General features: G+C 48.5%; 2 protein-coding genes across 2 annotated transcripts; one reads left to right on the top strand and one right to left on the bottom strand.

The window, feature by feature from the left end:
• The first annotated feature begins 3,034 nt into the window (after positions 1-3,034).
• LOC120655578 lies at positions 3,035-7,045 on the top strand. Its single transcript, XM_039933472.1, has 2 exons — positions 3,035-3,647; positions 6,237-7,045. Exons 1-2 carry the CDS (start codon positions 3,071-3,073, stop codon positions 6,911-6,913), a joined length of 1,254 nt encoding a protein of 417 aa, XP_039789406.1. The 5' UTR covers positions 3,035-3,070; the 3' UTR covers positions 6,914-7,045.
• A 1,407-nt stretch (positions 7,046-8,452) lies between these two features.
• Positions 8,453-9,437, bottom strand: LOC120710095. The gene has a single exon (XM_039995758.1). It carries the CDS (start codon positions 9,172-9,174, stop codon positions 8,926-8,928), a length of 249 nt encoding a protein of 82 aa, XP_039851692.1. The 5' UTR covers positions 9,175-9,437; the 3' UTR covers positions 8,453-8,925.
• Between the last annotated feature and the right edge of the window lie 6,920 nt (positions 9,438-16,357).

The raw sequence follows: 16,357 nt of genomic DNA on the forward strand, positions 1-16,357 counted from the left end.
CCAATTCCCTCTTTGTTTCTGCAGCCAAGCCCAAGTTGGGTTCGAGCCTGACAGACGCCCAGACCGACATGGCCCTTATTGCGCCGAGCACCTGTGTTCGTGGATCCCTAGCTCCGCAATCCTCATCCTCGACAGCCAACGTTGCCCTACTCCCATCTGCCAGTCTGCCACGAACGCCTGCCCCTTCACGCCCTAGTCACCATCCCCACCGACGCAGATCGCCAAAAGCCGAGCAGAAGCCGTCGACCCTGGTGCATCGGCCCTAAGGCGCATCATCTTCTTGGTCTAGCCGTTGCGTCCCCATGGTGCGCTGCTGGTCCGATCGCCACGGCCCTAAGGCATGCTACCGGTCCCATGGCGCACCGCTAGCTTGCTCTGATTGAGGCCGAGGTGGGAGTTGACCTGGAGCGGTGGCTCCACCGCCACCTCCTCGCTGTTGGATCTCGCCGCCGATGCCGCTCATCGTGGTGGATTGGATTCCCCTTGCTTGCTCTTATCATAGAATCTGGCCGCTGCAGCCCCATGGCACGCGTTGCTTCCTCAGGGCCACCGTTGCCCGCCCAGTCCTGGAATGCCGTCGAGCTCGCCCCGGACCGCCATGTCACCCCGTCCTCCACCGCAACGCTGCAACGCGCTTGTTTTCTAGCAACGGTGAGGAGAAGATAAGGCGAAAAAAAGAAGAAGAAAAAGGAAAAAAGAGTATGATATATGGGTCCCGTGAACTATTTGAGTTGAGAACACTCCCGTAGTCAAATACCACATGTCCACATTCATACACCTTCTACTCCACCTAAAGGCAGCGCCACCTATAAGTTTGGAGCTGGTGATGGAAAATCTTAAGCTAAAACTATGCCAAACAGACCCTAAGGTCCTCTTTGGCACAACTTTCTTTTTAGCATAGCTTCACAGGTTCTAAGTCTCCAACATATCTGACACATACACTATTTCTGGTACCGTAGCACAACTATTTACTGAATTTTTTCTCTCTCCTCTGTCTCCACACAAAATCAAAAAATCATAAGCCGGTGAAGCTGGAGCGAGGTAAGTGCCTATCAACCGCATCCTGTACTACTCCCTCTTCTTCCTTCTTCCTCCCAAGAAATTGTGAGTGCTCCTACTTTTATCGAACAAAAAAATTACTTTTTCGAACTAAATAAAAATAAACTGGAAAGATGTAAATTCTGACGCGGCAGTCGTCGCCCTATCGACTTCCGCTCCCATGTGAAAACTAGAAAGCCGTGAGCTCATTTCAGACCACCTGATCTTCCTTCCCATCTCCGTGACTGCATTGTCATTTGACTTGGTCATGTGGGCGCATGTGCGTGGCAGTGGCGTCTCCCATTTCAGGATTGCATTGCCCGCTCACTCGCTCTGGCAGACCAGAGATTAGCTTTGGCTTGTTTCTGACAAATGCTTGATCCTTTCTACACAAGTTCTCTTCATTCTTCAGGGTGGAAAACAAACTCGCCCAAAAAAATAGTACAACTGTACCAGTGTGACTTATAAATCTGATTCTAATTAAGTCTAACTTGACTACAAGTAATCAATATATCATCCAAAACATTTTTTTCTTTTAACCAAATGCATTTGGTTAAGACTTTGGAGCAGAGTGAAGATCACCAAGCAATATGAGTTTATGTGTTGCTAAAATCTTGCTGAACTTTAGTTGGATTCCAAAATGAGCTTTAGTTATTAACCAACCAAGAGTTGCTAAAACTTGCTAAAAGTGATCAAAGTCCAAAATACCCCCACGATAACTCCACCTGCCGACCTTGAGGGGGGGGGGGGGATAAAGCACAGGTGGGGGTTGGCGCAGAGAATTAAATGGAGAGTGGCATGGTCAATTAAAAAAGTTTACCAAGAGGATCCGAACAACCCTTGCTAGCAACCTAAACTTTAGTTTGCTAGAAAGGGCTCCAAATTTATCTAACTTTTAATTGAAGGTGATCCAAACAGAGCCTAAGTTAGATGTGGTTTTGGTTGTTGGGTTTGGGTACCAGTGCCCTTAATTGTTTGTGGGCCGTGTAGATAGAATCGATGGCAGTAAATGGGTGTAATTTTCCATCAAGTTTTATGAGAAGTAGTGTCGAAATGTGATATAGATCATGATCCAATAAATTAGGTAAAGTTGAGCTCGAGAACCCTGTTGGCCGTTGTTCCGGTTTGGTTTCTTTGTGGTACGATCTTTTAAGGGTGGTAACGGATCATGATTCTAATGGTCTCTTCACAGTCCAACTTAGACTTTATATATTTTTAGTTGAAAATTGTATGAGATTAGAGCACAGTCCTTTTAGAATCCGACCTTTAGATTATCTAGGTTAAATTTTAACAACTTTTATCACCCCTAATGTCGACGCTGGCTATCGTTCACACATCAAACCTAACGCTAGGAAGCTTGAGGTAAACGGCGATCCACGGGAGCACCAAAAAATAATCTCCTCCAAATCCTAACAAGCAATCAAGTCCATGGTAATAACATAATTATATCTCCTCAAAATCCTAATGAGCAATTGATGGTAGTAACACAATTAACTGGCATACTTAATTAGTCATTACCCCTTGCTTACAGAAAGAGTGAGGTCAGTTGGCTGGCTGGCCCTTTTTTATGGGCCCGTCACTCTCCGCCGGCGCTAAAACCTTTTTTTCCCCATCCGACATGTACGCCTTCTCCGAACTCACGGCTAACCGCGGTATGGAACGGACTGTACGCTTGGCTCGTTGCCCGTTTGTGCGCGCGGCTTTACCGTCTTGCTCGAGTCAGGCGGAGCCACGGAGGGGAGGGTACTGAAAAAGGCTTGCGGCCTTGCGCTCTGCCAATCCATGCTCCATCTGACTAAAAATTTACAACGGTAAAATTCATCTGAACTCCGATCAAGTAAAGAATGGCGGGCTTGCGTGGCAATAGATAAGAAGTTTCCAATTCCAAACATCGTTGGTCACGACACCACGATTCTAGTAAGCACGGCAAGTCATCGCTCACTCCCTAGCTAGCTATAAATAGTGCAGGGATCTCCAGATCAATGCTCACAGCTCACTACTCACAACAAGTCACAATAATACAATCACAAAGATGTCGTCGACAGCCAGCCTCCTCGTGCTTGCTCTGGCAGGCCTCCTACTCGTCACCTTCCCAGGCCTCTGCGCCGGCACCGCCGCAGCTCATCACCGCCCCAACGGCAACCAGTGCCACCCAAGCGGCTCGTTGGAGGGGCCGAGCACGGGCCACATCTGCGGGGAGTGCTGCAAGCCCGGGCACCTCTATCCGAAGTACCAGTGCTCGCCGCCGGTCACCAAAAATACCAGAGCCGTCATGACGCTCAACAACTTCGAGGAGGGTGGAGATGGCGGTGACCCGTCGGAGTGCGACGGCAAGTACCACTACAACACGGAGCGCGTGGTGGCGCTGTCCACGGGGTGGTACAACCACGGCAAGCGCTGCGGTAAGAACATACGGATCAGCGCCAAGGGCAGGTCCGTGCTCGCCAAGGTCGTGGACGAGTGCGACAGCCTGCACGGTTGCGACAAGCCGCATGCCTTCCAGCCTCCTTGCGAGCCCAACATCGTTGACGCGTCCCAGGCCGTGTGGGATGCGTTGGACATCACCGGGGATGAGGTCGGCGACTACCCTATCACCTGGACGGACGCATGATGAGTACATGGTCTCTGGATAGACCGCGTCCTCGCTTTTTACGAACCGATGGCTTTCTCGGTTCTTCGTAAGTGCTTTTGAGTGTCAGATGTGTCCTGAATGTCGTATTGTCTCAAATCTGTTTTAATGAATAAACAAAACGACGGGAAAAATCCCGTCCACTCGACTTGCTAAAGTGCGAGATTCTTCTTCCTGATGTTTTTCAATTATGCTTGGAGCTTTAGTGTTCAGTTGATGGGATTTCTATTTTACTCGAATTGTTACCCCGAGAGATTAGCTCATTTCACTAGAAAGATCTAATTTAGAATATTGGTCATATTGAAGCATATCGGACTCGCAGGGCCATATGGGTCAAATGGACTTTCTCTGAAAAAAGTGACTGCTCCTGCTTTTATCCCACAAAGAAAAAAAGAATAGCTTTTATCGAAATAAATAAAAAGAAACAGAAAAGACGTGAATTGTGACGCGTCAGTCGTCACCCTATCAAGTTCCGCTCCCATGTGAAAACTGGAAAGCCGTGAGCCAATTTCAGACAAGCTTTGCTTTGCTGATCTTCCTTCCCATCTCCGTGACTGCATTGTCATTTTGTCGCGTGGGCGCATGTGCGTGACGATGGCGTTCTCCTCCCATTTCAGGATTGCCCGCTCAGACTAGGGATTAGGTTTTGTTTGTTTCTGGCAAATGCTTGATCCTTTCTACACAAGTTCTCTTCATTATTTAGGGCGGAAAAAAAAAGATAGTACAAGTGTACCAGTGTGAGTTCTAAATCTGATTCTAAGTAAATGGGTAGTTTTGCGGGCTGCGTAGATAGAATTGATGGCAGTAAATGGGTAGTTTTCAAACAAGTTTTGCGAGAAGTAGCGTAGAATTGTGATATCGATCATGATCTAACGGCCGTCACTCCGGTTTTGTTTTTTCTGGTACATGGTAACGGGTCAGGGTCGTTATATGTTTTTAGTTCAAAATTATATGAGATTAAAGCACGGTCTTTTTAGATCCTAATCCTTAGATTATGTAGGCTAATTTTAATATCTTTTACCACCCCTAATGTTGATGTCTGGCAATCGCTCGCACATCAAACCTAACGCTAGGAACCTTGAGGTAAACGACAATCAACGGAAGCCAGTCTCCTCCAAATCGTAGCCCTGTTTGTTTTCGATTATAATCGGCTTATCGGTGGAAATAAATGATAATCCCACCAAACATCTCACTTATTTTCGCTTTTCTGGTAATCCGCTTCAGAGATTTGAACTACGAGAAGCGAGAATTGAGAAAATCTTTGCTTCTCTCGGTCATGCTTAGATTATAAGCTAAGCAAAAACAAACAGGATCCTCAAAATAATCCTAATAACTTAATAAGCAATTGATGGTAATTAGTAATTAATAGTCTATCAAGCCGTGCTCCCGCACGGGCTAGTTAGAGATATCTAATAATTATCTATCTCACACTCTCTTTAACTAATTAAATATTCTAATCTTGTACTGCAAAGATACATATTTATCATTGTGTAATTGTAATAAATGTGATAGGTTTAGTTACTAATAATTTTTTTCTCACTTCACACCTGCATAGATGTTTGATATGTGTTTAATTGAACATTTTTGTTTGAGCTATGTAAACAACATAAAAATTGGTATTCTTATCTCTTCTCTTATATATGAATATATGGTGACAAACACATTATGGTTAGTATGATTATATAAATAATAACATAAATTATATATTAATAATGATAGGAATAGTACTTTAGAATTTTATATTGATGCACTTTAAGATTTTATTATAATAACATAATTTTGATTTAGATTTGGGTTCATTTTAAATTTTTATTATGTTATCATTGGATAATTTATGTAAAAGTTTTGGGGGTTATTTGATATTATTTTATAATGCATAAGTGGATAATTTACATGAAGATTAGGGGGTTACTTTAGATTAGTTCTTTATAATTGTAGAGGTGGGTAATTTAGATACATGTTTAGGGGATTACTTTAGTCTATATTCATAATGGCAAAGGTGGGTAATTTATTAAAAATATAACAGATCCATTGGCTATTATGATTAGAGTTGCCGAATTGATGGTCGGATGTTTCTGATTTTTGTGAGAATTTGTAGGATTTCTCTATTTTTTTAGACTGTCCATCTAGGATCATAGGTGGCTTCACCTAGAGGCTTCAAAAAGAACCTTCAATTAGTAATAGTAAGATCCAATGCTTAATTACAGAAAGAGTGAGGTCAGTTGGCAGCTGGCCCTTCATTTCATGGGCCCGTCGCTCTCCGCCGGCGCCGAAACTTATTTCTCCGTCCGACGTGTCCGGCTTCCCCGAACTCACAATGGCTGACCGCGCCACGGAACAGACCGTACGCTTGGCTCGTTGCATGTCTGGCGGAGGTACTGAAAAAGGCTTGTGCTTGCCAATCTATGCTTCATGTCTTCATGCATCATCTGACTGAAAATTTACAACGGTAAAATCCATATGAACTCCGATCAAGTAAAGAATGGCGGGCTTGCGTCGCAATAGAGAAGCTACCAATTCCAAAGCATCGTTGCTCACGACACGACGATAATTCTATGCACGGGAGTAGCTCAGATGGAGAACGTTGCTCACTCGCTACAAATAGGCAGGGATCTCCGGATCAATGCCCACAGCTCACTCACAAGTTACAACAATACAATCATAAAGATGTCGTCGACAGCGAGCCTCCTCGTGCTTGCTCTGGCAGGCCTCCTGCTCGTCACCTTCCCAGGCCTCTGCGCCGGCACCGCCGCAGCTCATCACCGCCCCAACGGCAACCAGTGCCACCCAAGCGGCTCGTTGGAGGGGCCGAGCACGGGCCACATCTGCGGGGAGTGTTGCAAGCCCGGGCACCTCTATCCGAAGTACCAGTGCTCGCCGCCGGTCACCAAAAATACCAGGGCCGTCATGACGCTCAACAACTTCGAGGAGGGTGGAGATGGCGGTGACCCGTCGGAGTGCGACGGCAAGTACCACTACAACACGGAGCGCGTGGTGGCGCTGTCCACGGGGTGGTACAACCACGGCAAGCGCTGCGGCAAGAACATACGGATCAGCGCCAAGGGCAGGTCCGTGCTCGCCAATGTCGTGGACGAGTGCGACAGCCTGCACGGTTGCGACAAGCCGCACGCCTTCCAGCCGCCGTGCGAGCCCAACATCGTCGACGCATCACAGGCCGTGTGGGATGCGCTGGACATCACCGGGGATGAGGTTGGCGACTACCCTATCACCTGGACGGACGCATGATGAGTACTTGGTCTCTGGCCAGACTGTGTCCTCACTTTCGATGAACTTCTGTTTTGAGTGTTCTGTGTTTTCTTAATGTTGTGTTATCCCAAATTTATTTTAATGAATAAACTAAGTTATGGGAAATCCCATGTTCACTCAACTTGCTAAACTATGAGATTCTTCTTCTTGATGTTTTTGTTTTAGTTATGTCTAGAAGTTTAGTGTTCAGTTGAGGGGATTAATATTTTCCTCGAATTTCTACGCTGACAGATTATTTTCTTTCTAGTTTATGTCCTGAGCCCTAGCATTGTTTATTTCTACGCCGCTTTGCATAAGCCAGGCCAAATGGCCCCTTTGTCGTATCGTGTAAGCTTCACGAGTCTCTCACCGCGCGTGTGATAATTAATCACTATACATCTATACCTACTCGCGCTAATCTACTACATTAGTAATAATAATTATTGCGCCCGAAACACCTATTCCTTGGCACTCTTAATATGCTGTCTCCGTTATAAAAAAAAGAATCCGGTGATGGCCCAACACCGTTCACTTTTTGCTTTGGACGAGATGCCAATTCTACTGGACCGGACACTGGATCACACCTGATGCCTCCACTCGCCTGGGTCTGCTCACTTTGCGCTGCACCAACAACTAACAACTGCGCGTCCTGATTTCTTCAAAAAAAAAAATGGGCATCCTGTCCTACTCCCTCTTCTTCCTTGCTCCTGTGTCTGCTCTGCTTTTATCTAAAAAAAAGGATCTTTTTTGAAATAAAAAAAACTGTTAAGATGTGAATTGTGACACGTCAATCGTGGCCCTATTGACTTCCGCTCCCATGTGAAAACTGGAAAGCGCTGTGAGCATTTCAGACCAGCTTTGAACATATATATATGAAGCACTAAATATAATTAAATAATAAAACTAATTACACAGTTTGGATGTACACGACGAGACAAATCTTTTGAGTCTAATTAGGGCATAATTAGCTATAAGTGCTACAGTAACCCACATGTGCTAATGATGCGGTCAAAGTCCTCAAAAGATTCGTCTTGCGGTTTCCAAGTGAGTTCTGAAATTAGTTTTCTAATTAGTGTTCGAAAAGCCTTCCCGACATCTGGTCAAACACTGATGTGACACCCAAAAATTTTTGTTTTTGGGAACTAAACGCCCCCTAGCCGATCTTCCATTCCCATCTCCCGCATTGTCATTTTGTCGCGTGGGCGCACGCGCGTGGCCATGGCGTTCTCCTCCCATTTTAGGATTGCCCGCTCAGGCAGACTAGGGATTAGCTTTTTGTTTGTTCCTGACAAATGCTTGATCCTTTCTACACAAGTTCTCTCCATTCAGGGTGCAAAACAAAGTAACAAACTCCGCCCCCCAAAAGGGGGAGAGAGAGAGAGAGAGAGAGAGAGCGCGACAGAACTAGTACCAGTTTCAGTTTGAAGCTCTATAAATCTGATTCTAAACTAGACTGCCAGTAATCTAAATGATGCAAAACTTTTTTTTTTCCTTTCCACCAAACGCAGCTGTTCTAACTATTCTATGGAGCAGAGTAAAGATCACCAAGCAAATGTTTTCCTACCTTCCACTGATAACAGTTCAATTCAGGGACTACAGACACACCTTGCTTCAACGCGATTGCTGGTTGCTCAGCTGAAATAAGAAACCTTTCTGCATAGCGCCATCATCTTAACAATTGCAGCATGAACCGCAAGAACAAAAAAAAATGAGATTGCACAAGCAAGAAATCGAGCAAAGAAGCACCCTGCAAATGATGGTGTTAGAATTTGGAGGTACTAGGAAGAACGCTCCGCATCGCGGAGGCAATGGAGGATTTGCTTTCCCAACCCAACCACCGAAGGCCGCAGCATCTCCCAACAGTTAGTAGACATCAAGAATCGCAGAACGCGAGGCCACACCATCCCCTACTAGACCATCATCTTCCACCACACAATCCTCTAGCAAGAAGCAAAACCGCAGGAGAGAGCCGCCGCAGCAAGAAGCCCATCATCGGTTCCCGGCGAGATCGATCACCGGAGCGCGTCGCTGGGGGCGAGGACGACGAGGTCGGCGGCGCGGCCGTCGTCGAAGTTGAGCGCGTAGCTGAGCGCGTCGTAGTGGAAGCTGAACCTCCGGCCGCGCCTGGCCCGCTCGGAGCGCAGGCGCCGCAGCACCGCGCGCAGGCGCCAGTAGAGGCCCCGCATCAGGCGGGTGCTGCAGCCCCGGCCGCTGGCCACCGCCACCACGCCCGCCTCCACCGCCGCCACCACGGCCGCCATCTTCCCCTCCCGCTCTCTTCCTCTTCTTTTCCCTCCTGCCCCCGCGCGCGCTCTCGCCTAGAGGCTAGAGGCTCCTACTCCTCCGCTTCGCTCTGTACCGCTGCTGCTGCGGCTACGGTGCAGTGGTGGCCACTGGCCAGAGGTAGTCCGGCCGGCGCACAGGGGCGAGGAGGAAGTTGGCCAAGCGGGGAAAGCGTGCCGGTCCTATATAACGACGTCTCGGCGCGTCGCTTTTTCAACGCCTTCGCCCGGCTCGGTGACCTGCCGCGACTCCCACAGTCCCACTCCACTCCACTCTCCCGTGAGGCAAGCTCCGAGCTGTGCCGTTGCACGGCGCGTAGCCTGGGCGCAGGAACATGCCTAGGTTGGGGCCGTGGGGACGGGCGGGCGGCCTGTGGGGCCGTGTTTGGTTTGTAAGCAGTACTAGTAGCACAACTACTGTAGCTTACTTTGATCACTAATTAGGTGTATTAAATCAAGGTAATTTACAAAACCAACTCCACATTCCTGTGCTATTTCATGAGACGAATCTAATAAGGCCTTTGACCGCACGATTAGACGATGTTTACTATAGCTAATTGTGGATTAATTAGGATCATTAGATTCGTCGCGAAAAGTTATGTCCATCTGTGAAAAGGTTTTGCAAATAAACTTCATTTAGTACTTCATGCATATAAGATTCTTTTTCGTGCTAGTAGTACTAGTCTAAACCAAACAGGGCCTGGGTCACATGGGCGCGCTGGGCTCCGGCGGGAGGGACAGGGCGTGGCTGGGCGGCCACTGTGGATTGGCGAGAATTTCTTGCCTCTGCGGCGTGGATCCTCGGGCCAGGGCGCTTGGATTTTTATGTCCCCTCCAGGCTCCAGGCCCGGCGCAGAGCACAGTGGACTCGCGCGTCGTGCCCCTCCTCGCCTCGTCGGCATCCGGCGCGGTTACCAGGAAGTGACCTTTTACCGGTACCAGGACCGCCATCGATGGCGACGGAGTCCCCGGTGAATACAGTAGTCTCTCGGGAGCGGCGGGACACCGGGGCGCTGTTTGTTTCTCCCTATTACTCCCTCCATTCAGTTTTGATAGATATATTTCCATATGACACAATGACCAAGGGCACCACAAGTGTGCTTATCAATCTAATAAATGCCACAGACTTTTTTGTTGGTCATCCAATGTTTTAACTAGGAACTCCTTGTAACTAGTGCTATTTATTGCCAATACCCATGCTAATAGTAAATATAGCTATCATTTTTGAACATTTAAGTTTTTGAAATATAGCTATCAAAAGTGAATAGAGGGAGTACTACTTAGCACACCATTCCCGAAAAAAGAATCTTCAATGCATGAAGTACTAAATGAAGTTTATTTGCAAAACCTTTTCACGGATGGGTGTAACTTTTCACGACGAATCTAATGATAGTAATCAATTGATGATTGGTTACAGTAATGCTACAGTAACCATCCTCGAATCGTACGGTCAAAGACCTCATTAGGTTCGTCTCGCGAAGTAGAGCAAGGTTGTGGAGTTCGTTTTATAAATTAATTTTATTTAGTACCCCTAATTATTGGTCAAAATTTTTGTGCTACTAGTACTACTGAAAACCAAACAGGGCCCGGGCCGCCGGGCCGGGGGCGCAGCGCACGGCAGGGTTGGGTGGCAGTGGGCAGTGGCCGGGTCGCTTTTCCGTTAAGCTGCGCCAATTGAGTGATTTGGGATTAGGGGGGGGGGGGGGGGCCAGGAAGGAACAGTTACCGAATTCAAGGAGGGGCAGAGAAATGGAATTGTGTGTGTCGTCTGCAGAATCCCCTGCCCCGCGCATTCACTCGCGGGGCAGCCATGCCCGCTACGGCAATTGGTGGGGTGGTGGTGGGTGGGATCAGCGACGCCTGGCGCTGGCACGGGCTCACGGGGCGCAGTTGTTGCGCTGCCCCCGGTGAGTTTTCAACGCCAGATCGACCGAGAACTTGAGGCGCGAGGGGCACGACAAAATCAGTAGGCAATCGCGGTAAACAATGGTAGAAAGTGGAAACCGGCCATGGCGCTAGCAGCCAACGGTGCTCCCTGGGCACTTGTCATGTGGAGCGCTGAGATCAGGCACCGACAGCGCGACCTCGATCTTGTGATCCTGCTTAACGGAACCCTGCCCTTTTTTTTTTGGACCCATGCAATGCATGGATCATTAGGTCGACCCTCCAAGGGAAAGAAGCTATTGGGACCTGCTAAGGGCTTGTTTAGATTTTTACATGTAAAAATTTTACAAAGGAATTTTGCTAATTTGAAGTATTAAATGAAGTCTATTTACAAAACTTTTTACACAGATGGATTGTAAATCGCGAGACGAATCTAATGATGCTAATTAATTCATGATTAATCCATACTTAACGGATGGTTACTGTAGCATCACTTTTGTAAATTATGAATTAATTATGCTCATTAGATTCGTCTCGCGATTTACATCCCATCTTTGTAAAAAAATTTATAAATAGACTTCATTTAGTACTCCATGCATGTGTCAAAATATTTGATGTAACGTTTTTTTAAATTTACAGGGTTTACGAATAAAAAATCTAAACAGGACCTGAATTGAAAATCAGACCCAGGCAGCTGAGGTTGACGTTTCAGTAGTGTCTACTCGAGCCGCGAATAGCGAATGGTCTGACCTCTGTGTAATCGAACGGGCTGCAAGTCTGAAGCATCCAACGGTCCATCCAGACAGAGCTACCGTGCGTCTGACTGTACTGTAATTAACTACTGTACATGGATGCCCCAGGAAAATTAACTATTACTACTCTAATCTAACGAAAATATCTTCAGTTAAACAGAAAATCAGTCGAAAGATTTGCCACATCAGCAAGACCAAAAGCAAGCTGAGCACAAAAGCAGCAATGGCTTCCCGAGTAGACTTCACTAGTCGATTCCGCGGCCGATAGGATCAACTCCAGCGGACATTTTTTTTATTTTATTCTGACTGCGAATTGAAGGGGGGAATGTTCTTCACCTCCCATGCAAGGGAAGAAGATTCTCACATCCATGGGCCAAATCTCTCGACCTGCGCCGCTACTTTCACATGCCAAGCCACTGTATGCAAGTGGGCTGCTGCTACATGCTTTCTCAGGTCATTACGAGGTCGCACAGCGCGTACCTTTCGTCACCGGGCGCATACGCCTGACCCTTTTCCTTTTGAGCTCGGTCGTTTGGGAAAACAAAAGGGCGATGTGCTTTTTCGGGAAACACGTACATGAACATGATGATCTTATCCTGGTGGGATCGAAACTTTAGGTGGTGGAAGGTAGGATCGGTTCCTGTCCTCCAGAGGGGATAAGATGAGTGGACTCGAGAAAAGAAAAAAAAAGATGAAAATATCGGCAGTGGAAAAGGATCCTAGGCAAGCCGCTCCATGAAAAAGAGCAAAGCAGCTACAGAAATTGATTTTGTCAGAAACTCAACAGTGGAAATGTGAAACAATAGATCAGCTAAACCTTTCCTCTCTTTTTTTTGAAATAAAAAACTTCTTAACAGCGTGGCATTTATCGCCAACCAAAAAACTCTGCTAGAGACCAGGACAGGAGCATTGATGGAGGAGGAAGGACACGCACCGGTGGAGGTCAGATCAGCAGCAGATGGAACACGACGACGCCCGACGCCTGGCACCGGATGGGGGATGGGTGTCAGGCTCCGGGATCGGGGAACAGCGGCAACAGCCAAGCTGAAAGAAGCCGCGCCTTTCAGTCGACCGTCCTGCTACTTAGGGCCCGTTTAGTTCCAAAAACAAAATTTTTTGATGTCAAATCGACACTTTGACCAGATGTCGGGAGGGTTTTTCGGACACTAATTAAAAAACTAATTTCAGAACTCACTTGGAAACCGCGAGACGAATCTTTTGAGGCCTTTGACCGCATCATTAGCACATGTGGGTTACTGTAGCACTTATGGCTAATCATGCACTAATTAGGCTCAAAAGATTCGTCTCGACGTGTACATCCAAACTGTGTAATTAGTTTTGTTATTCAATTATATTTAATGCTTCATACGTGTGTTTAAAGGGGAGATGAAAATTTTTGGGTGAAAATTTTTGGGAACTAAACGCGCCCTTAATGTATTTTCTTTTTTTTGGGCCTTTCTGCAAGTACTTCGGTGGAACAGCTACTCTATCCTACCTGGGCGTATCAGTATTTGTACTAGACTTTTTACTGTTTCCTTATCTTAATACAGGTGTGCTCCGATCAAAAAAAAAAGTCTGCATCGGCGACCGTAGACGTACGCGGGTAGGAGCATAGCGTAACCTGCTTTACCGACTCGTCTCGTAGTCGTTCTCCCATCTGTCATCTTCAGACTTCAGACTGTTGTACCTGACCTCACGTTCTCGAAAAAGAAAGGGAGAACATGCTTGTTCCCAGCAACGTGACAAATGCTAGTGTCTCGTTTTCGTTTTCTTCCTTTTTTTGTTCCTCGTGTCGCGTTCCGTGTTCGTGTCTCGGTGCGTTTGCGTGGCTACCGCGGCTCCACTTCCCCCGTTCATACTCATCGATCCGATCGGCCAGTACAGCCCCGGCCACGGCCCACGGGCAGGGCGCGGATATGCTTCGTAGGACAAATGACGATGGGCCACCTGGGCTGCTCCGCACACCCTTTTGAATTCAGGCCCACTTACACATTGTCCTGTGAAGTAAACTGGGCCTGATAACAAATGCTGACGGCTGTGGGCATGTAGAACCTGATTGGGTATCTCAGTTTACTAGTCCATCATTCGATAGAGAGTGACGATGATTTCCCGAAAAAAATTAAGAGTCAGATTGGTTGGCTACCAAAATTTACCATGCCAAATATGAGCATGCTAAACAAATTTGGCACTTGTTTGGTTGGAATCCAAAAATAGTTCACCTTCTAAAATTGATAACGTTTTGGTAAAAAACAAAGTTGGCATGCCCATATTTTGGCGTGCTTATATTTTGGTATCCAACCTATCAAACGCTAAGGATTTACGAGAACCAATGGCCACGACCCATGGGTATAGTTGGCCAATCGGGCCACACGGCACGGGTCCGGGCATGGGCACGGGCACGTATCGGCTGGACACTAATCAGCATGGTTGATTAGCCATGCCGAGATCGCGGCACTAGCACGACACTATGAGCTAGTTTCCGTGCCGGGCCGTGCTGCCCGTGCCGGCACTGGCACTAAGTGCCTCAACACAAATTTGTACTCAAACTGATCAGAGTTTCAAGCACATTCCTAACAAAGCTACACAAGAGACCACAAGCACAAAAAAGATAACAAAATACCAATTCATATTGCAACCTGATGGTAGCCCCGCATATCGCAACCTGATGGCAGACCTGCGCTCGGGCAAGCGCGGCGGCACCCGAACAAGAACACTGCACCACTTCCACGCACGGTCGGAGCGAGCGTCCGCGCTCCATGGACCTTGCCGCTGTCGGGTGAGGGAACACGCAGATCCAGCCCCGATCACCACCATGTCCATGGCTGCTGGACAAACCTTGCCATTGTCGGGCGAGGGAACGTGCAGATCCAGCCCCAATGCGCCGCCAAGTCTATAGCTGTCGGTGAGCCCAAAATGCGGAGGAGGGGAAACAGGAGAGCGGGTTTGGGCGGAGGTGGTGCGACACAGGCAAAGGACCACCTCCGCCCGAACCCGCTTGTTCTACAATCTTACTCGTAGCCGTGGGGTTCTGGAGTTAACGTGGACCAGTCACCAGAGTCAATAATATCATGATCGTTACTAGGCCTTTGAAAGACACCGAAACCAATCGATTTGCTATAGTGGTTGATGCATTAAACTCTGACTAGATTGCACGAAACAAGTGTGTTTGTCCCAGAAAAGGAGCCATTGATCTGTCCAAGAATGTTTAGTGCCAGGAGCTGTTGTTGTCATGTTGTGATTTCCCAGAACATAGCATGTCGACAGTTTCAAGGGAAGATATATTATGTGCACAAATTAAAATTGTTTTGACAAATTCAAAGTTTGAGGAGGGATTTGACGTTGGAAGAAAGGTTCTGGATTAGTATAAAGAACCCCACAATCAGCTCAGCTGTTAAGTTCCTTCTATAACAAATCAGCTGTTCACGTTGAGCGCCGAACAGACTACACTTTCACCAGTCATCGTATACCTGCGCACTGGCCAACACGTCGCATAGTCGCGGGCAAGTCCGGCAGGCTGATCCGACGGCCAAACAACGGCGGCAGACCGGCTGCGACGTTCGGCGTCTGATGCACGAACCGGACCGCGATTCTGAGAGGTACCAGCAGCATTCCGGTTCCATTACAATGTCGTGGGCACTTGGGCACTTACCTGCCATGCGTGCGCGCGCCTTCTCGTAGGAGGGACTGGACCAAGCTTCCACCGGACCTTGCGGCGGAGATCGCCGGCCGGCTGCTCGGCGTCGACTTGACGGAGTACATCCGCTTCCGCTCGGTGTGCAAGCCGTGGCGGCAGTCCACGGAGGACCCGCGCGGCGGCCTGCACAGCCGCTTCATCCCCCGCAACTGGGTCGTGCCCGTCAACTACCTGGATCGTTTTCGCTGTAACTACGTATACGGCGAGGACGCGCGCAAGTTCCGGCTGCTCAACGTCGCCACGGGCGCCTCGCTGACCCACGTTGAATTCCCGGGCGAGCTCTCCGGGCACCGCGGCATGGGTTACGCCGAGGGCCTACTTGTCCTGTGGAACAAGGCGGCCTCCGTCGTCCGCCTCCTCAACCCGCTCACACACGCGGTAACCGACCTCCCGGACTTCTCCTCCGTCGTGTCCGAGGCGTCCCCGGCAGCGCTGGACGGCGGCGCATACCAATTCAGGGGTTTCGGCGTTATCGACGGTGGCGCTGGCGCCGCGGGGACCTCCCCGCCCACGATTGTGTTTTTCTTGGACGGGGAGGTCCCGGTGATCGCCTGCATCCGGCTCGGGGAACCGCGCTGGGCACTCGTCGACACGAGCGAGCTCGACCGCGGCATCTCTTTCAGCTCCGCCCTCTCGCTGCGCGGTCGCTTCTACATGGCAACGTCCGCCGGGGACGTGCTGGCCGTGGAGCTCCACCCCAAGCCCCGGCTGGTGCACGTGATCAGGCGGGCAACCGCCGCCACGAAGCCCACGGCCACCGCTCCTCCAGCTACGACGACTACGAGGCCCTTCTTCGAGTTCTTCCTTGTACCATCTGGCAACGACCACGGCG

This window comes from Panicum virgatum, chromosome 1K (assembly GCF_016808335.1).
Source record: "Panicum virgatum strain AP13 chromosome 1K, P.virgatum_v5, whole genome shotgun sequence".
Taxonomy (NCBI): Eukaryota; Viridiplantae; Streptophyta; class Magnoliopsida; order Poales; family Poaceae; genus Panicum; species Panicum virgatum.